At 35.4% G+C, this 22299-nt stretch overlaps 1 protein-coding gene across 17 annotated transcripts in view; it reads right to left on the reverse strand.

Annotated features, from left to right (window-relative positions):
- mon2 (Mon2 homolog, regulator of endosome-to-Golgi trafficking) overlaps window positions 1–22299 on the reverse strand; it is a 272572-nt gene that overhangs the window by 232100 nt on the left and 18173 nt on the right. For all 17 annotated transcript variants that reach the window (XR_011334650.1, XR_011334648.1, XR_011334647.1 and 14 more), the window contains exons 3-5: window positions 16732–16914; window positions 13393–13632; window positions 1651–1776 (exon numbers count right to left, since the gene is read on the reverse strand). Coding sequence is in view for 9 of the 17 variants with exons in the window: in XM_069838580.1 (XP_069694681.1) it covers window positions 1651–1776; window positions 13393–13632; window positions 16732–16914 (549 nt within the window). In the remaining 8 variants the exon portion in view is untranslated. The remainder of the gene's footprint in view (window positions 1–1650; window positions 1777–13392; window positions 13633–16731; window positions 16915–22299) is intronic.

The raw sequence follows: 22299 nt of genomic DNA on the forward strand, positions 1-22299 counted from the left end.
ACTTTCACGATCATGTTCAATATATTTATAATCATTCAATAAGAATGCTTGGTTTAATAAGGTCTATAACTTATTCTTTTTCTACTCCTGAGTCACTATTAATTCTATACTTTACTTTGGTTCGCTCTAAACTTGAATATGCATCTGTAGCCTGGAATTCCATTACTTCAACCGATTCGGTTAAATTGGAAAATATTCAAAGAAAATTTATTTCCTTATGTGCTTTTCGATATATACCCAATTCCACTGACTTTAACTATGATATTACCTGTAAATATTTTAACTGTTGTAGCCTTTATGCTAGACGTCTAAATCTTGATTATCAATTTTTTTTGCAAAGTTATCAAGGGTGATATTGATTGTGAGTCTATCATAAACAATATCAGCCTTCGTATTCCTACAAAAGGTTTAAGATTTCAAAAAATTTTTTATAACTGAAATTCAAAATCACTTTCTCCAGTCTGTAGATGCATAAAATATGCAAATTTGCATGGGCACAATTTAGATCCTTTTAAGGTTTAGTTTCGTTTTGATTATTAGTTTTTACTGTTTGTACACAATTGTATTCATGTATGTTTTGTTATTTATGATATTATTTATTTTTGTTTTGCACCTTTGTATCTTCTGTTTGTGTATTGTGCTGAACTATAATTGGCCTCTGGCTGTTGTTCAGCACACAAATATTAATAATAAATAAATAAATAAATAAATAAATAAAAATTATCATCATCATCATCATTATTATTATTATTATTATTATTATAGAAGATTCACCAACACTGTTAGAAGGCACATCAGTATCAACCACAATGTTTGATATACTTTGTCCAACTTTTCTTTTATCTTTAAAATATCTGAAATGCTCCTCTGACCCTTAGTTTTAAGTTTTTCTAATGGATGTATATTAGATACGTGATTTTCGAGTTTGTCACGTCTACCCTGCCATCCATAATATGCACAGTTGACACGTTGTTTGCTTCTAAGTGTTGAAATAATAAATCAGTTTCAGTTCACTAAACCACTTCGATATTCACGAATAGAAAAAACCACTTAAAATAACATCCCAGTATGATTGTTATAACTTTCTACATTACACACAGAAGTAATTGGACTAAACATGTTGCAGCATAATTGGCTTTTTCCCAGGTCAGTGTTGCAATATTCATGTTGAATAAGGAACATTTCCTCAGGATTGCTTTGATTTCCCTCAAATCTTTTTTTTAATTGGTTATTTTACGATGCTTTATCAACTGCTGTGGGTATTCAGCATCTGAGTGTGATGAAGTTGATAATGCTAGCGAGGTGAGTCCAGGGTCCAGCGCCGAAAAGTTACCCAGCATTTGCTCTTAATGGGTTGAAGGAAAACCCTGGAGAAAACCTCAACCAGGTAACTTGTCCCAACCAAGATTTGAACCCGGGCCTGCTAGTTTCACAATCAAACATGCTATCCACTACCCACAGTCGAAGACCCTCCGAAACTCGTTTGCGATTTGGACATATTTTGCACCTCTGTTCAGGACTTAATTTCGAGTAACTATTCCTAACAATATTACAAAGAGGCAACAAGAAACATAAGAAAATTTTAAATTAAAATGTGGCATAGCTAAATACACATCTTAATCTCTAGTAGAATTCATAAAGTACAATTACCTGAAAGAAAACTGATGAAAAGTTTGTAAGCACTGACTCCAATAATTCAAGACCAAATGTTCTCGTCATCTCTGTCATGCCTATCAACCAATATGGCTGATCAGCATTTACAAGTTGTACTAAGTCCTGTAGATAAATTATGCATAATATTAATTTCACGTTCATTTAAAACAAATATAAACAAGAGTACAGGGGAATTAATAACAAAATAATAAAACATAATATGGTAGTATAATACATAAGTTACACCAAATAAAATTATCCTTGACATGGGGAACTATTAATAATGAAATTCCACAAGGGTAAATTATTTTAGGTCCCTTACTTTTTCTAGTGTTCATAAACGATGTAGGTCATCACATATTATTTGCAGATGACACGAGTATAGTAATTACAGCCAGTAACTCCAACGTATTCCAATTTTCAACAGAGGCAATTATACTCAAAATACATGATTGGTTCTCAGCCAATAAATTAGTATTAAATTGTAACAAAACTAACATAGTCCAATTTAAATCTTTCCCAAATTCACTTCGCAAATTTCAAAAGCAATAATTAACAACAGATCCCTAATAGAAACAACAACAGTCAAATTTCTTGGCTCACAAATTGATAATATGAAAATTGGAAAAATCATAGTAAGGAAATTACGCCCAAACTAAATTCAGCATGGTTTGCTATTAGACTTATGCAAGAGGTAGCAAATATAAATATTCTAAAAAAACACATTTACATACTTCTGCTCGGAAATGAGTTTTGGAATAATATTCTGGGGAATTTCTACAGATAGTAACAGTATATTCCTACTACAAAAAAGAATAATTCGAAAAACAGTAGGTGTAAAATCTAGGGAATCATGTACGACCATTTAAAAAAAAATTACAAATAATACCCATGGTTTATCAATATATGTTTTCATTAATAAATTCCCTCATATGTAATCGTGAAAACTTCGTTACTAATTCAACAGTTCATAGCATAAATACTCGTCAAAAAATTACTTTCATACTCCATCGGCATATCTATTGTGCTATCAAAAAGGAATACATTATACAACAGTAAAAATTTGTAATAGCCTCCCTATAGATATAAAAAATCAAACTCAAAACATAAGATTGTTTAGGGCCAAATTAAAGTACCTAATTTCTCTTGCCTTCTATTCTGTAGGTAAATTTATGACATTCAACAACACTGCATGAATATTTGTCTTGTATTAAATATCAATACTAATCCCTTGTGTTGCACTAGTACATTGCAAAACTCTTCTATATACAGGGTGTTTCCGAGGTGGTGTTAAAAACTTTCAGGGATGATGGTGAAGGGCACATGTATCAATTTGAGATATGGAACCATGGTCCAGAAATGACTGAGTCGAAAGTTATAAGCAAAATTAATTGTGTGGAAATGGAATTGTAATTTGGCACCACATGCCCTCCTGCCTTTAACCTCTGGTACAGTCGTGGAAAGATGGTATGGGCCGGATGTCTCCTACGTGGGTACTTGGCCTGATACACTGTGAGCTTGTCTACTATTCCCATTGACTCATCCGTATTCCAAAATCAGGTCTGCTTATTCCGCTCACGTGTACTCCTCCATTTCACTAAGACTGATCGACTGGACACTGCAACCTGTACACATACACTGCTGTCTACAGACTTGCATATCAGGACCGACCATGTCAGTTACACATTACGCTATCTGCATTGCTTCGGTGTAGTTTCCTGTTCCCACCCCTAAAACAGCGCGGTGAATGGGATACTGTAAGCAGACAATGTAAACAACATCAGATGAATACAGTATGTGTAAGATCTACAGATAAATACACTTTCACAGATAAAGGTGTACACAGGAATAAAATTATTTCATTTCCACACAACTATTTTTGCTTGTAACTTTCGACTCTGTCATTTCCAGACCAGGGTTCCTGATCTCAAATTGATACATGAGCCCTTCGCCATCATCCCTGAAAGTTTGTAACACCACCTCGGAAACACCCTGTATATTTCAACTAGACTGTGACTATCATTATTAAGACTTTGTATAGTATTATTAAGATTCTTTTGACATGTTCCATATTCTAGCTGTGAAGCAATGTACAAATACCATAGAATGTAAATAAATACAATAAAATAGAATGTAACGTCAAAATTCAACTTCGAGCAACAATTGAACACTAATTTTATTGAGAGATCTCTATCGTGCCTCAAGGATTCTTTTACATACCATAAACATAAACTTTGTGACAACCACCACTTTTAGGTCTCATTTCAACACTGAGTTCACTGTTGTGCTCATTTATCGCATTTACATGTTCTCCAAGTAGTGTTTCTACCTAACAGAAAACAGGTGTGAATTTATTATCTCATAGTACTATTATTAACACGTATTTCCTGCAGAACTGATTAATTTCAGAAAAGATATTCAATTCTAATTTTCGTGTTGAACAGATAAGCGAAACTTAATGGTATATCTCTGTCTCATGCATTTATACAGTTATACCAACATTCGACATTTAGTAGAGAATTTACAAATGTACAATTATTCTTCCTCACTTGACGATATGTGTCAGAGGAAGAACAATTGTTTGTATGCATCTGAAGTCTATTGTAATATGTAGCTAGTCAGCGATGTATGCAATGGAAGGGGAAAGGAGCTGGCCACCTTACCCCATTATCTCCTGGCCTAGTTGGCTCATAAGTGGTGCCTTTTTGATATCACTTGTGAGGTTCAGACCTGTCTTCAGACAGTTGACTAAAGAACAATTATCCTTCCTCAAGATTTTTTTCAGTTCATTTTGAAGATGTCAATAAAAAAATAAAAGAATTCCAAAAAAATAAGTATAGTAATACGTTTCCAATTTAACAAAACAGGTAACACACTGTGGTACATCTCCTGTCCCGTCAACTTTTTCTAGGCATGATGTATCACCATTTATTTAACCTGGGTCCTCCCTGTCCAAATCCACAGGGTGATGATGCTTACTGACTTCTGCACACATGTCCCCGGCTGTGGGACAGAGGCTGCCTTAGTGCAGAGACTGGCTCACCTCGGATCTTAAAGTCTTAAGTCAAATTCAATACACACACTTTAGACTAACGTGCAAAAAACGTACTCGCAGGAGTTAAGAATACAATATAGATTAACAACATCATTCATGTATATTGCAAAACGAGAGTGTATATCTTCATCGCAGTAAAAATGTCCTCAAATAAGAACTGAGATTTAAATACCGATGACAGAAAAATTTAAATTCTGGCATCAAAAGTTTAAAAGTCACTGGCAGCATGGTTCATACTGTATTCATACAGACAATGCAACATAAAATGAACAGAAATTTATGTCTCCTCGTTAAAATAAGACTGTCGCAAAGTTACCCCAAAACATCAGGTAAAATTGTGACAGATTATAATTATGATTACGTCTTCTGTATAAGAGGGCAGCCGGGTAGCTCAGTTGGTAGAGCAGCTGGCTAAGGACTAGAAGGTTCGAGGTTTGATCCCGGGTGGTGACGGGATTTTCTCATTGCCAAACTTCCAGTACGGCCCTGAGGTTCACTCTCCCTCCTATAAAATTGAGTACCGGGTCTTTCCTGGTGGTAAAAAGGTGGTCAGAACGTGATGCTGACCACATCACCTCATTCTAGTGCTGAGGTCATGGAAAGCATGGGGCTTTACTTCCATGCCCCCTAAGTGCCTTCATGGAGTGTGATGGGGATACCTTTACCTTTTACCTTCTGAATAAGATCAAATTGATTATTTGTTTCACATATGAAAACAGGATATATTAGACCTTAAATAAATAAAGCAAAGAGAATCTTAAACCAAACAGTATGTCTCAGTTGCTTAGAAAATCTTAAAAATTGGCACAAAGTTGTCCCTTTTTAAGTACCGCAAATCACATATTTCCACCATAAGTGTTCAATGTTTTCTTCTTCTTTTTCTTCAAGGTAAGGTGAGAAAACTAGAATTATTTCCACTTCTCTTCGTTTCTGTTTAGAGGAAAAAATATTACACCTGTTTTTATCTGCTAAGAATTTGCAGCAAGTGTACACCTAAATATTTACAAAAATAAAAGTTATCACTGTGCAGCAAAATAAAAAACACTAATGGCCAAGTGCACCAACCTCGATTAATTTCGACCATTCTGTAAAGACTACTAAAGTTTCAATCAATCAAACTCCTGTATCTCCTCATGAGGAGCATAGGATCTTCACAAAGTGCCTCCATCGAATCCTATTTGTAGCCAACTTCTTCACTTTGCTCCATGTTTTCTCCTCCCTAGCAATTTCCTCCAAAACTGTTCTCTTCCATGTATTTTTCGGCCTTCCTCTTGTTCTACTACCCTGGGGGTTCCAATCCAAAGCCATTCTTTCTACTGCTCCATCTTCTTTCCTGATTGTGTGCCCTATCCAATTCCACTTTCGTCTTTTGATTTGTATTGTGATTTCTTTCTGATTTGTTATCTTCCATAGTTCTGAGTTTGTGATTATATCTGGCCATCTAATTTTTAAAATTCTTCGTAAACATCTATTAACAAATTTAATGTTTGCAGTTTATTTTGTATAATTTTACTCGTTTCCCATGTCTCACAGCCATATAATAAGACTGATTTCACATTACAGTTAAAGATTTTAATTTTTGTAGATCTAGATATAATATAAGATTTCCATATTGGGTACAATTGGACAAATGTACTATTTGCATTTTTTATTCGGTTCTTTACATCCTCAAAGGCTCCATCATTCTTTCAATTCTACTAAAGTTTACTGGTATTAAAACAGCTTACAGGGTGCACCAAACTTAATGATTAGGGACCTACTATGTTACTGGCATTAGCTGGCAATCGAACTTAACCTCTCAATCTACTGATTTCGCCACTGAATGTAAAACTGAATGCATCTCAGTCATTCCATCTGTCAATTGTTTGACTCGCAATACGAAAGCTTTGATACTGATTTGAAATGGAGCCAAATTTTTCGAAATATGAAGTGGAATTAAGGTTGGTTCACAATAAACTAGGAATGAAAACGACAACAGGAACAGAAATAATGTTAAAATAAATGTATTTAAATGTGAGCATTCACAATAGTTAATTGTTTCTGTTCTCATTCTCGTTGTTTCTGCTCCCAGTTTATTGTAAACGAGCTCTAAGTTGGTAGAGAGTTTATGTAAATACAAAGACGTAATTTCCCTAACAAATATTGAGTTTGATTACTTATTAAAACAATGTGGGATGGTATGCAGTGTATGATTATTTTCGTCTTCAACTTCCCTGCAGTATGTCTGCTACATAAGCCTATCTTTTGTAGAAATAAAATTCAAACTAATTGCATTTTTTCAAACACATTTAATAATACTTTAATTATCTGTAACGTAAAAATAATGTAATTGGTTACATCAAACTATTACATTAGTATTTCATTTCTGTATACATAGAAATCTCATTTTATGGAGCAGGTAGGTTATGTCATAGTCTAGTATATACAGTCACGAAGCTTAATACTTACTAAATATGCAAACGTAAACAGTTGAAATATGCATCCATAGATAGTTGCTCACCACCAGGATTGCTACTATCGCCTCATCACAGACTCTTTCCCTAGCAGACCATAAAATGTATTGTACTTTCGATATCATGTTCTTTTGAAAAAATTAACACCTTCCTTCCACTATTTAAATATGAAATACATAAGGTTTATATATTATTTTCATAAAATATATATTATATTCTATAAACTCACCTTCCTTGATCTTTCGGAAGGATAACTCTAACCTATTTTTCTTACAATTTATAGTACTACAAACGTCTCCTTGTCCCGTATTATTTTTCAAATTATTGTATTTTAGCCATTTACAGTTATTACAACCGATAACGAAATTTTCACAAAAATGCGAAATACGGCACAGTCAATGCTTTTTCGATCTAGACCAGGCCGTAATGTTTGTTCGGGTTTTCTATTTCAGTGTATGGAGCTCAGTGAAATATTATAACTTTATTGCTTATCACTGCTAAGCTTTATTTAGTGTAATGTGTTATAAGTTCCGTTTACTTCTTGTTGCATAATATGTTGCAGAAATAATTAAAAAACTGTGTTATTTTAATGTGAAGAGAATTTTACATGTTAACATAATCTGTTCGCGTCAACATTTCAAGTTTAGAATGGAAGCTATTTTGAGGTTTAATAAAAGAGAATTTATATTGGGATTTCAATTTAGCACATCTACCTTCCTTAAATTTTCATGTGAATGACAAGGCATTGGAGATCACTAAATTTAGACAGAAAGGGGCAACTGGTACAGTAAACATAACCTATAATTTCAACATATCTAAATATCTGTGCGGTGCAATTGAAAATTATTGAATCGTGCATAAATGAATGTACAAGAATTTCGCAATATTTAATCGAAATAAAGGCAGGTATTACACATACGAACAACGTAATTTTCACACCATAAATAATATTACATCTTAACTCGCAAGTAAATTATGTGTGAAGTGTCTCATAATCATTGTTTTAAATTTTATTAATGGAATTACACTACATTTTACAGAAACATATGCTACTGTTTATGTATTCCAACTAATTTATATGGTTGAAACGCCGCCCTTCGTGATCGGGTTAAGTGAGTTACATGGTCTGCCTTACAGCCAGAATTAGATCACGATGGCTGTGGTTCCTAGTACTCACAGCGCTCCAAGCGGCTAGCAACTATCGCGAGATTTGCGAAAAATCAACCCAAGCTTCGTGACTGTATATAGTAGACTGTGGTTATGTTTGCTAATCAGCTGAGGTAGTTTTTATAAGTTGTGCTCGAAGCAGGCAGCAGTAGTGACTGTGTCATGTTGTGAAGTAGGGTGTTCCAATTCAAACCTCAGCATGCTTGAAGGAAAAGTAATTCACATTCCTTTAACCAAAGATATTGAAGTGAAAATGAACAAGTATGTGCTAATAAATAGTAAGTTTAATTCAGAATAAAATATTTTATTTATGCACCAATTTGTTTATGTAGCAGACAACTTATATAGATATCAGCAGCTTAGATAATGATTGTACATGTGAAGGTGACTGGAAAATTAAACAATCATTTTTGTCTTTAAGGGCGGATTTCGGTCCAAATAAAATTTTCTAACATTATTAAAAATAAAATAATAAAAACAAGGCATAATGGAGAGACTGATATAACAATAGTAGTTGTACATTTTTTGTTCTTGTGTTTCTTTGAATGTCCTAATTTTATTTAATCACGTTGGTCTTCATTTTGATCTAGATATCTAAATACAGCATTTCAGTTTCAAAATTATCATTGCTGAATATTTCCGCCATCTTGTACTCTTTCAAAGTATTGACATATTGATTTATTGATATAGTTCACAAGTACAAAACTTAATAATATAACAAAAGATCTATAAACAAATGTAGTTCTACATACTAAATATACAATTTCCTAGACTCATTATTTTATTGCAAATCTCAATAATTTATTGGTTCAAACTTGCACTTACGTCTGGTTTTAGTGCATGTTTAAACCAATCGTGATAACCATTAAGACATTAAACCTTATTTTATCTGCTCCTTTTCACAATTTAATTGTAATTATTTAGGTCTTACTTTAATAATAACTTATTATTCCAATTAGGTGATCAGATGTCGACATATTGTAAGTCATGAACCTGAATTAGCTGACTCAATACATTCTACATGTAGGTTGTCTTTATTTCTTACAATATTTCCTTATCAGCAGAAACGTTTGCGTAACTTCAATGAAGACTACCGCATACCTGCTTAAAAACAAACTTGACAAGTTGCTTACATAATCAACCTCAATTTAGTTTCATTATTGTGTCGCATGTACTCATTATCAATTCATTACTATTATAATGCCTACTAAATTTATTATAAATGCATTATTATTGAAATTAAAACATATTAGTAAAGCAATTTATAAAGTCAAAATTATCTTCTGAACCTTTACTAAATAATATAGCTATCTGAATACATTAATAACTGCCTTAATTCTCTATTTTCAATTTTTATTATTTTAAAATCTTGACGTAATTCTATCTTATATTCAAAACCTGTCTGCTTATCTAATTTAATTAATAATAAGTGTTTCTAATTTTAGGAAAATTTAGTCTTTGCTGATGCCCATCTCTTAGTAGGTAGTTTCGTTCAGTATCTATAGTTTTGATTGAATCTACTTTATATCTGATAGAGTTTCTATTTGTCAATTTACCTCTTAATAACTGTTCGTCACCTTCTCCTACTCCATCGGTCGGTAACGCACAGTTCCTCCATATTGTAGCACTTCCTCTCGCGCACCCCGGACTACCAATGGCATGTGGCATTCTTATAAATTGATCTTCACTTTCGCTGACTTTGCCGGTTGATCCACAATCGCTTCTCCTTGTTGAGTTTTCACTTGCGTGCCTCAGCCTACCCTCACTGGTCGTTCTCTCAGTCTGTGCCTCAGTTCCCCAAACAGCATCTACACTGGTTCCAGCATCTTCTTCCATACTAGGTTTTCCTTCTTCACTCTTCTTTCTTCTAAAGGGGTCTGTGAAAACAGTGTTCTCTAGTTTACTTAGGTATGCTCTAATATCATTCACTCCCGTAAGCTCACCAATTCTTCTATTTGTTATTTCTGATTTCTTCTGCCCACTTGATGAGTTACTATTCTTATTAGTCCTCTCTACGCTTCTAGACTTCCTGTTTCGTGATGCACTTCTTCTGTTTACGTGTGGTGTAGATGATGCTCTATTTCCACAAGTCTCTATTTCCTTATTTCTGTTCTTGTTACCGCAACTGAATAAATCCTCAATGTTTTGATTATTTAAGGACTCTACGTTAACTATGTTTCCGTTTATCTTCATTTTATCTTTTACTAAAGTTGCCCTAAATCCTTTCCCTCGAGCTTCTTTTAATATTGGAATTAACTTCTTTCGTTTCTCTCCAATTTCTTTTGCAAAGTCATTTTGTATGAATATATTTGTGCCTTTGAGTTGATGCGTATTGGCAATGATGTGTTCTTTGATAAAGTAACTGTTCAATTTCACAATAATTGGTCTTTTATTTCCCTTACCTACTCTATACGCGTTATTTATCGCACTTATGTCCAAGTTTAGACTGAAATACTTAGTTAATAATTCTAACACCACGTAACCAGTATCAATTCCTTTTTCATGATTGCACTCTTCAACACCATAAATTATAATGTTATTAATTCTACTATCATCTTCCCATTTTTTAACTATAGATTTTAACATCACCTGCTCTTGAATAACCTCCTTTAACTTCTTTTCCACTTCAGTGTACCTGTTTACTAATGTATCTATATCACTTGCTACTTTGTTTAGTAGAACACTTGTCTTTAGTCTGTCTTCTCTCGTTTCTTTCATATAGTCTATCCATTCTCTTTGAAACACTTCATCACTGAAGACTCTTCCTTCTGTATCTCCAGGACCAGGGTTTAACTCTACATTTCCAATAATCAGTAGAACTGATAAAACAGCCGCGGCCACAAATGCGTTGATTCTATCCGACACTATAGCATATTCACCTTTTGAACATCTGCAACACTGCCCTGCATTGAAGCATCCGATTCGCGCCCTGTAAGAATTTAGGTCGTCGCCCATACCTTCTTCACACGCTAACCTACTTGCATATGCTGCTTACTACACAACCGTTCTCTATGACTGCACTTTGTGAACTGTCTTTCAAAGTAATTAACTATTGTTAACTAGCTTAATTGTCCATTGATCACCAATTAAAGTTTACAGCTGTTAGGCAAAATTTTAACAATCATGATCATTGGTGCACCGTACTTGTGACTTAATAGGTACTATGTCAGCAGTTAATGGTTGTTAAAACTTAAACAATGTTGATGCACCTGGCCATAAGAATCGTCAATAGATCATAAATATTCGTGTTATCTGCTAGTGTTTTATTTAATGATGCTTTTCAATAACTTGGTTATGTAGCACCAAAATTCATCTTTTTAATCAATATCGTTGTTATTTAGTCAACTGTCCGAAGACAGGTTTGAACTTCATGAGGCATCACTCATAAGGCAACTAAGCCAGGAGTTAATGGGGTAGCATGGCCAGTTTCTTTCCCTCTCCACTGCATACATCGCTGACTAGTAACATATTACATTAATCATATTTCAGATTAATCATTATTAGCTCATCTTCATCACTTTTCAACATAGTCCCCCCCATGATCAATGCACATGTGCCAACGTTTCACTAATGCCTGTATTCCACGAGAAAAAAAAATATTCTGACTGAGAGCGTAAACTCTTTCGCCTCATCCTCATTGAGAAACTACTTGCCACCTTGTGCCTCCTTGGAGGGGTCCAAACACATGGTGCTAGGTTCGGTGAATTAGCAGGATGTGGTATACATAGGACTTGTGTGATCTTGCATTATCATGCTGCAAAAGCACACTGGAAGTGAGCGAACAGCGACATTTTGACCTGATTGCTGGTTTCAAATGGTTTTGAAACAGATCACAATATGATTTACTGTTAACATTGCGACTTCTGGGCATATAATCCTTCAGGATTGGACCTTTACAGTCCCAAAAGAGCGTGAGCATCACTTTGTTGGTTGACAGAGCTATATGGAATTTCTTTGGTTTGCTTTGTCTCTGACTGGAAGTAGTGGACCCAGCCTCATAACGCAATAGCAGTGTTTTACACACATCCATACAACGTTCTTTCAATTCAGGTGCGAGTTGCTTTGGTACCCACATTGTGAATGATGTGGCGAGCAGAGCCATGACTAATGTTAAATTCCACAACCACCTCGTCAACAGCTGCCTGCCGATTTTCTCAGATCACTCGATCCACTGCAGCAATAATGTCTGGCATATTCACAATGTGCGAACTGCATCAGTCAAAGTTGAAAGTTCACTTTTAAACTTGCTGAAGGGACATACAGGAATCCCTATACTGCCTCTTCATCCTCCAGTGAATGTCTGTTGGTTTCTCACCGTCACTACCCAAAAACCGGATAACTGCCCTCTGTTCCTCCCTCGTACATGTCTCCATCTTGCTGTAATCAGCCCTGCGCATTGCTACCCTCAGCAGGAGAGTAGGCCTATATATATATAGTACAAGTGTCTATTATAAAATTCGGATTTTTATTACAGTATTAAGGTTACCTTTTGATTCAGCCTTATATAATAGATAAATATTTGTTGTGTTTGCTATTGCATTATTTAATAATGCTCTTCAACAAATTGGTTATGTAGCAACAAAATTAAAGTTTTTAATCACTATTATCCCATCGATCATAAAGTAATGATTCTCAAAATAGTAACTCACGCTGATAAAAATTCATGAAACTACCGAGTTGGTTGATTTACGAAATTTTTGGGTTCTTTTCATTGCAACTAGTTTTTCAATATTTGGAACAATGGATCTCAGTCTCATAGTGCTATCGTACTGCAGTCAAATGTATGAATCCACTTCTGACCAAGTAACAGAGTCAACACCACTCATTAGTATCTATACAGCTCAGTATATTCTACTCGCTCTAGTAATAAGGATGCAGTTACTTGGGAGCTGTAATGACTTACCTGAATGCATTTATATACTGATCGCGGAGTAGCACTTTCTATCTGTAATTTTATTAGGCGGCTGCTCTCTATTACACCCTGTTAATCTGGGGTGGCATTTTTTGTGCACCCTGGATAAATTCAAATCATTTCCGGTGTCACAGAGTGTCCATATGCATTACCTGGAACATGAGGTATGCGTCTGCAGCACATGGCCTCAGTCCTTTGGGAGCAACATTGCTAGGAACTTTAAGTTCTTCTAGATTTACTTCCCTCTTCACAGATTCTTTGGTCTTAAAATACTCATCTTCAGCAACTACACGTTCAAAGACCAAAGATACCAACTGTCTCACTGTTGCTCCAGCTGTATTTATGGTAGTGGAATCTTTTGTAAAATGTAGTCTGAAGCAAAGCACCAAATTCTGCAACAAATATAAATCTATTTGTGAAATGTGAAAATCAATGAGGCCCGTTTAAATGTTAGTCCATTTACTTGAGTGCAAACATTACAACAACTCAATTGAATTTCAGAACACACAAGCTTTTCGACACATTATCAATCATAAACATATCTCCCCAAAACTCCAACAGCAAGCAAGAAGATAGCATGTGATCTCACTACAATTCAGAAGCTGATGAACACCACATGAAAACTAGCCGATGAAGGTACAATACACAGTGACATTTAAAAATTGTTTATTTCAATAATTTAACATATGTGTACTTATTAGTGATACATCATTGTTAAAAGTGTAAGGAGAAACACTTCCACTGTTAAAATGATATTTTCATTTTTAACACTTTTACTGCTGGGGTGCACCATTAGTCGAAAAGCTAGAGCACTGGCTTTTTCACGCTGTAACCCAGGTTCCAATCTCAGTGGGTCCAAGCAGAATTTGTGGTGGACAAAGAGATTCTTGGTGGTAAGTTTTCACAGGGTACTCCTGTTTCCAACAATGTTAGAATAATCATCAGCTTCATCATGCAGTGCTACATAATTGACAACAGAGACAAAACATTCACAGACAAGGTATCAATCTTGTGCCAAAATAAAATATTTTTCAATCCTTTCTACTATTTCAGTTTCTGAACAGCATACAGCTAAACACAGACCATGTCTGTGATAGATTTTTCTTTTTTTCTTTTATAGGTATAAATTATGTAATAGAGGCTATTACTTCTGATTGAGGTTCTGGCTGATATGTATATCTATTATCAGGCAGTACATCTCACTTGACGATGTGTGTCAAAGGAAGAACAAATGTTTGTATGCATCTGAAGTCTGATTAGTGAAATATGTAGCTAATCGGCGATGTATGCATTGGAGGGGGAAAGGAACTGGCCACCCTACCCCATTATTTCCTAGCCTAGTCGCCTCATGAGTGATGCCTTATTGGTGTTACAAGGTTCAAACGTCTTCAAATAGTTGACTAAACAACAGCAGAGGTTATTTCAGGGCCATAACCAGGGGAGTTCAGGGGTAGCTGAGCAACCCATAAATTTTTTCTTAACATGCTGAGCAACCCATAAATTTTTTCTTAACATGTTACATGCGTAATTTAACGTGCAGTACTAGGAGAATCTGAAAAAAGATTCAGCGATAATCAAGAGCTTAATTCAGATATTACTGCAGCAGAAGACTTGAAGGAAGAGAGAGAAAATGATGACAGTCTAGCACAATTGGGCATAAACATGCTACCTAAAGAAGAGTTGATGGTTGCAAAACGTTGTTTGGATAAGTTTAAGGGGGAAGAAGTTGATGTTCTTAAACAGTATGAGATAAAAGCTGTTTTTCCTTTAGTTTATGATTTTCTGGCTACATGTAGAATTTTTGGTTGCAGTACAGCTGTCTACGAAAACTCCTTTTCAGTCCTTACCAGGATTAACAAACAACAATGACAGAATATGAAACGTCAATGTGAAGCAAATTTAGTGTTTTTGGGCTTCGAAAAGAATGAAACAAAGTGTTTGAATATTTCTAAGTTTTTTAAACATTTTAACAATGAGAGGAACAGAAGACTACAGCTATTTTAGGTCCATTAAATTTCACTTCAATCCTTTCAAATGTCTTTTAAAATATTTAATGTTTCAGGTTTCACTATAGTTGATCTAATAATGAATAGTAGATAAATGTTAAATTAATAATCCATTTTATTTATGGTGTTTATTCAATTATATTCAATGTCAGCTCACGACCTACTTCAATTGCACCTCTAAGATGATCAGAGCAACCCCTATTGTGTTACAGCCCTGGGCTATTTGAAGGAAAAAAAATGGTAATTGGAACCACAAATTGGCTATAATTTCACATTTTGACGTAAGTCCATTAAAAAAAAGGGAATTGATGGTGCTTATTTGTCATTGCAGATTTTATAATATTGTAAATTTGTATACTAAACAACAATCTAATTTTTATTATCTCAACAATAATTCCTTTCTACAATTCACCTTAAACGCTCTCGTCAACAATAGGATTTTCACTCAACACAGTATTCGTTATAGCACTCCACTGACGGCAATGACAATTTACTTGGACTATTACGAACAACAATGAACTGTTAATCTTAACTAATATTTACAGAGCACTATTTACAAATCAGAACTATCAGTTCTCAGTTCACAGTTCTTCTAGCTCAGTCACTCGAGTTCACAGTATCTCGAACCACAGACCATCAGAGACAGTTCACTGTACTCGAACTCAGGTCCCTCCAACTGCGGTCCACTGCACTCGAACTCAGGCCTTCGGATGCTGACACAGTTGCGGACTCACACTCGAGCCGAACTCCGGTACACAAGACTGGCTTGCTTGCTCTGGCTTACTCACTGACTGGCTGACTAATCAACTGAAAACTGCTTCGCGTTCACTTGCGCGCGTAATTTATACTCACACCACAGTTTCTGGAAAGTACGACTTCTCGATATTTCGACGCGTGTGTCCATTCTCGAATCATCTCGCACGCTGCTGCTCCCCTCCTTCACCGCGCATAGCCATGACCCAGGAGGCCGATGCGTGCGCAATCTCCCCTCGCCGTGTTGACGTAATACACCCCCCCCCCGCCCTTCAGCATGAAGATGCTCCCCGTACCAGCGTTTCGTCTGCTGCGCGCCCTGTCGGACGCGTGTTCGAACCTCATTGCAACTGTCACAATATATTTTTACACTCCTCTTCCATAACAAATGTCACAATATTTCTACTATACAGAAAATACTTCTGTCAAAAGATTTCTATGATTTTATACTTTGCCCTGCATGCTGTATTTACAAAAGCAATATAACAGCACGTACTTACAAAATTAAGTGAATGTTCAGTTCACAATTATTTCTAAATAATTTATACTTTTCAAGCATTAAATATGAGTAGCATGGAATTTCATAAAAAAATAATAATAATAATTAGCCACATTTTAAGTAACACAAAATATTAAATTTTATGCTTGAAACATCATAACTTGCAAATGAGTTGCTGTTCTTTCTTTAAAACCAGAATAAAATAGAAAAGTGAGCAAGTAATCTTTACTTACTCTAGCAAGGGTGTCTCCATGAACCACTGTGTTTGTAGTAAGAAGTAGTGTAACACTCTGCAACACCTTCACTTCCTCAGTACCAGACTCCATGAGCATCCAAAGTGTATCAGTAATATAACGGGCTCCCTTCTGATCAACTGCTTGTTGCATCATTAATTTTTGTACCATTCCTAAACATATCTGCAGGAAAAAAATCGTTTTCAGAGTAATACCATATGTAATCACGTAACATCTCGCGCTTTTTATCAAAATTAGAAGGTGAAAAATCAAGAGGGGAAATTACACAATGGATATAAAATATCGAGAATGTATTTGGTCATTAATTACTTACTTACTGGCTTTTAAGGAACCAGGAGGTTCATTGCCGCCCTCACATAAGCCCGCCATTGGTCCCTATCCTGAGCAATATTAATCCAGTCTCTACCATCATATCCCACCTCCCTCAAATCCATTTTAATATTATCCTCCCATCTACGTCTCAGCCTCCCCAAAGGTCTTTTCCCCTCTGGCCTCCCAACTAACAATTATATGCATTTCTGGATTCGCCCATACGTTCTACATGCCCTGCCCATCTCAAACGTCTGGATTTAATGTTCCTAATTATATCAGGTGAAGGATGCAATGCGTGCAGCTCTGCGTTGTGTAACTTTCTCCATTCTCCTGTAACTTCAACCCTCTTAGCCCCAAATATTTTCCTAAGAATCTTATTCTCAAAAACCCTCAATCTCTGTTCCGCTCTCAAAGTGAGAGTCCAGGTTTCACAGCCATACAGAAGAACCGGTAATATAACTGTTTTATAAATTCTGACTTCCAGATTTTTTGACAGCAGACTAGATGACAAAAGCTTCTCAACCGAATAATAACACGCATTTCCCATATTTATTCTGCGTTTAATTTCCTCCCGAGTGTCATTTATATTTGTTACTGTTGCTCCAAGATATTTGAATTTTTCCACCTCTTCGAAGGATAAATCTCCAACTTTTACAGTTCCATTTCGTACAATATTCTGATCACGCGACATAATCATATACTTAGTCTTTTCGGAATTTACTTCCAACCCTATCTCTTTACTTGCTTCAAGTAGAATTTCCGCGTTTTCCCTAATCGTTTGTGGATTTTCTCCTAACATATTCACGTCATCCACATAGACAAGAAGCTGATGTAACCCGTTCAATTCCAGACCCTCTGTGTTATCCTGAACTTTCCTAATGGCATATTCTAGAGCGAAGTTAAAAAGTAAAGGTGATAGTGCATCTCCCTGCTTTAGCCCGCAGTGAATTGGAAGAGCATCAGATAGAAACTGGCCTATACGGACTCTGCTGTAAGTTTCACTAAGACACATTTTAATTAATCGAATTAGTTTCTTGGGAATACCAAATTCAATAAGAATATTATATAAAACTTCTCTCTTAACCAAGTCATACGCCTTTTTGAAATCTATGAATAACTGATGTACTGTACCCTTATACTCCCATTTTTTCTCGAATATCTGTCGAATATAAAAAATCTGATCAATAGTCGATCTATTACACCTAAAACCACACTGATGATCCCCAATAATTTCATCTACATATGGAGTTAATCTTCTCAAAAGGATATTCGACAAAATTTTGTACGACATCAACAAAAGTGATATTCCTCGAAAGTTACTACAGTTAGTCTTGTCCCCCTTCTTAAAAATAGGTACGATCATGGACTCCTTCCATTTTATTATACCTTTGCTGTGGTTGTGCCGGAGAATCAGTCCAATTCCGAGGCTTATTGTTAGGTTTCGTAACAAGCTGTTTTTTATGGTGATGGGTTGTTAGCCCTTCGCCCAACCCCCAAGCTGGAGGACCACCCCTTATCGGCTGTCCATGACTGCTTATTCAATATATTCGCAGCTACCCTCCATACCTGGAGGCCGTCTCCTCTATCCGCAACCAGAGGACGCGCCATGCCGTGGTGATAGGGACCCACAATACATGAGTATTGGTCATTAATAGCATTAACAATTAATGTAACAATCAAATTAAGGTTTGACACACGTGCATCCACACACATATATAAATTCATACAGGATGCAACGAAAAAATAGGCAAAACTTTAGGTATGAATTCCTCTTTATGTATAGAAGGAAAAATTATTATATCAACAATTCAACATGGGTCCAGAAATGCTTGGTTTCCAAATAGGGCTTGCAAATATGATCACAGTGTACATTTGTTTTCTGGGAATATTATGATGCATTCTGTTTACATTTGAACTGTTCAAAATGCCTGAATATAAGCCGCATCTCATCATTTCATCAAGATCCAAACATGCTTCGTCTCCAAGCTCGACCATTGCACTTCTTTCTGTGGAGGCACAAAGCTGGTGCATTCGATTCCTGTGGGTAGAGCAGATTCTCCAGTCTGCCAGAATTTGGGAGCATGTTCACATTTCGATGACACAACGAGCTGCAACCTGTATACAGCCACAGTACACCAGTTATTCAGAGATTTCAAAAAGGCACATGACTCGGTTAAGAGAGGAGTTTTATATAATATTCTTACTGAATTTGATATTTCCAAGAAATTAGTTTGAATAATTAAAATGTGTCTCAGTGAAATTTACAGCAGAGTCTGTATAGGCCAGTTTCTGTCTGACGCGTTTCCAATTCACTGCGGGCCAAGCAAGGAGATGCACTATCACCTTTACTTTTTAACTTTGCTCTTGAATATGCCACTAGGAAAGTCCAGGAGAAAAGAGATGGTTTGGAATTGAACAGATTACATCAGCTGCTTGTTTATGCGGATGACATCAATATGTTAGGAGAAAATCCACAAACATTATTGAAAACACGTAAATTTTCTTTTGAAGCATGTAATGTGATAGGTTTGGACGTAAACACCGAAAAATTAAACTATATGATTATGTCTCGTGACCAGAACATAGTATGAAATGGAAATATAAAATTTGGAAATTTATCTTCTGAGAAGGTGGAAATGACACTTGAGGCGAAATTAAACGCAGAATAAATATGGGAAATGACTGTTATTATTCGGCTGGGAAACTTTTATCATCCAGTCTGTTCTTGAAAAATCTGAAAGTTGGAATTTATAAAACAGTTATATCACCGGTTCTTTTGTATGGTTCTGAAATTTGGATTCTCACTATGAGAGAGGAACAGAGGTTAAGAGTGTTCGAGAATAAGGTGTTTAGGAAAATATTTGGGTCTAAGAGAGATGAAGTTACAGGAGAATGGATGAAGTTGCACAAACAGAACTGCACACATTGTATTCTTCACCTAACATAATGAGGAACATTAAATGCTGACGTTTGAGATGGGTAGGGCATGTAGCATGTATGGATGAATCTAGATATGCATATAGTGTTAGTTGGAAGACCTGAGGGAAAAATACCTTTGGGGAGGCCGAGGCATAGATGAGAGGATAATATTAAAATTGATTTGAGGAAGGTGGGATATGTTGGTAGGGATTGGATTAATCTTGTTCAGGATAGGGACTGATGGCGGGCTTATGTGAGGGTGGCAATGAACCTTATGATGCTCATATTTTCATGGAAATAAATATTTCCAGCACACTTTAGAGCATAAAAGTGGTTTTTTGCATATCATCTGTCTATTTGCGTCAGTTTCTCATAAACATCTAGTTGATTTGGAAGTCTATCTCTAAAATTCCTTATAAGAATTTCTGATACATTTTTAAAGTCAGAGAAAGAAGACATCAATCATATTCTGAAAGAAGTGAACTGTACCATGTTGTTTTATGAGGAGAATGGCATGATGAGTATTAAATAAGAGCAGTTTCAGAACAATACTGTTACACCTGGTTCAAATGAACTGCTTAGCTGCATGAAAAAAATTTGGATTGGAAGTCATCTTTAAAAATACGTCCCCTGGAGATGATACATAAATGAATACATAGACCCTAAACCAGTAGCGTGAAAACTCCCATATTTCAACAGCTTCTAGTGTTGCCAACCATTCAGTTTTTGTACAGAATGTTCAGTTTTCTGTCTGTTGTTCAGTTTAATAATTCGTCTGGGTGCGATTTGCATATATATATATTTTTTTTTTTACAAAATATTGTATTTATGTGACTTTGCCAGTATACAAGATTTTAAAGCTCTTTAAAAGTTACTCTTTCTTCTAAAATAATAAATTTTAAGTGAAAAATACCTATTCTCTTTGTTTACCTTTCTTTCTCTTCAGTAAGATTTGGATTTGACAATTGTTAGGACACTCGTGTTCGCACAGCCACCTTGAGTCCTTGCATATCGTCAGGAGAAGTTCCTACATAAGATAATTATGTTCAGTTCTGCTAGCTTGTAGTTGTATACAGTTTCCAGCTCTCACTGATATGAGTAAGGAAAGGCAAAATACTGGAAACACAGAAGACACTGACTCAAGTTAATCACACAAAATATATTTCATTCTGCAAATTTAAAGATGAATGGCTCAACCAAACAGAGTTTAAAGACTGGTTACTGAAATTCCTGAATGGAGTCAACTGGTCTTTGTGAACTTTATAAGATTACCTTGAGTGTAAAATTTTACAGCGTTAAGGCAATAAGGAAACACATTAAACTGACGATAGAGAAGACTCAATCCTCTTTTATATCCAGATTTTTAAACAGAAAAATAGCCCAGCTGATAGAAACGCCACCTTGGTGGACCTTGTTTTAACATAGCATGAAGTTAAGCATGGTCATAAAAGACTGTGGGAACAAAATCATTAAACACATCACTCCCGATTCTAAAATAGAGTTAACAAAATTTCACTGTGGAAGGACAAAGCCTGGGCCATTGCTGAAAATGTCCTTGCCACATTCTCTTCAGAGTTGGTAAAACCAACACTAACATGAAACAATGCTAACAATACCATCCCATTGCACCTTCTCATACTCATCCTCTTTCACAATAGCCCTGCCAAGACTCTGGAATTCGCTAACTGCTAGCATCAGGGACTGTCGAAATAAAATTGAATTCAAACGCAAACTTACTAGGCACCTGGTCAGTAATTGAGACTTGATCAGACATGGTTTCTTTTAAATGTTATCTTAATCTATCACAAAATATTTCAATATCCGGTATTTTCATCATTACACAATTTTGTTATTCTAGGTTTAATTTGTAATTCAGTAAATACAAAAAAATATATATATACATATTTATTCTTTCTTCTTAACTCCTATAATAAATTGTCTAGCTTTCATTAATCAGGTAATCTTTTCGTACTTTGATTTTTATTGTAATAAAATTGCAATTGTAAAATTAATGTTAATTGTAATTTTATTCTTCAAGTTGTGCTTGTAATCCCCTGGTAGATGACGGCCTTATCTCTATCAGGTTAAATAAATAAATACTAAATAAATAAAATAGTTCGTTCAATGGCTTCAAAATAATCAATTACAAAATAAGATAGTTTCTTATTGTGCCGATAATACATGGGTCAATTTTAGAGAGCACAAATCTTTCTTTTCATTTATTTTGAACAGTACAAATCTGTATATCAAGAATTAAAATCATCCCCCAACAATGGGAATATGGTGGCATGACACTGCAATGTTCACATAATACAC

Source organism: Periplaneta americana, chromosome 10, assembly GCF_040183065.1.
Source record: "Periplaneta americana isolate PAMFEO1 chromosome 10, P.americana_PAMFEO1_priV1, whole genome shotgun sequence".
In the NCBI taxonomy this organism is placed as follows: Eukaryota; Metazoa; Arthropoda; class Insecta; order Blattodea; family Blattidae; genus Periplaneta; species Periplaneta americana.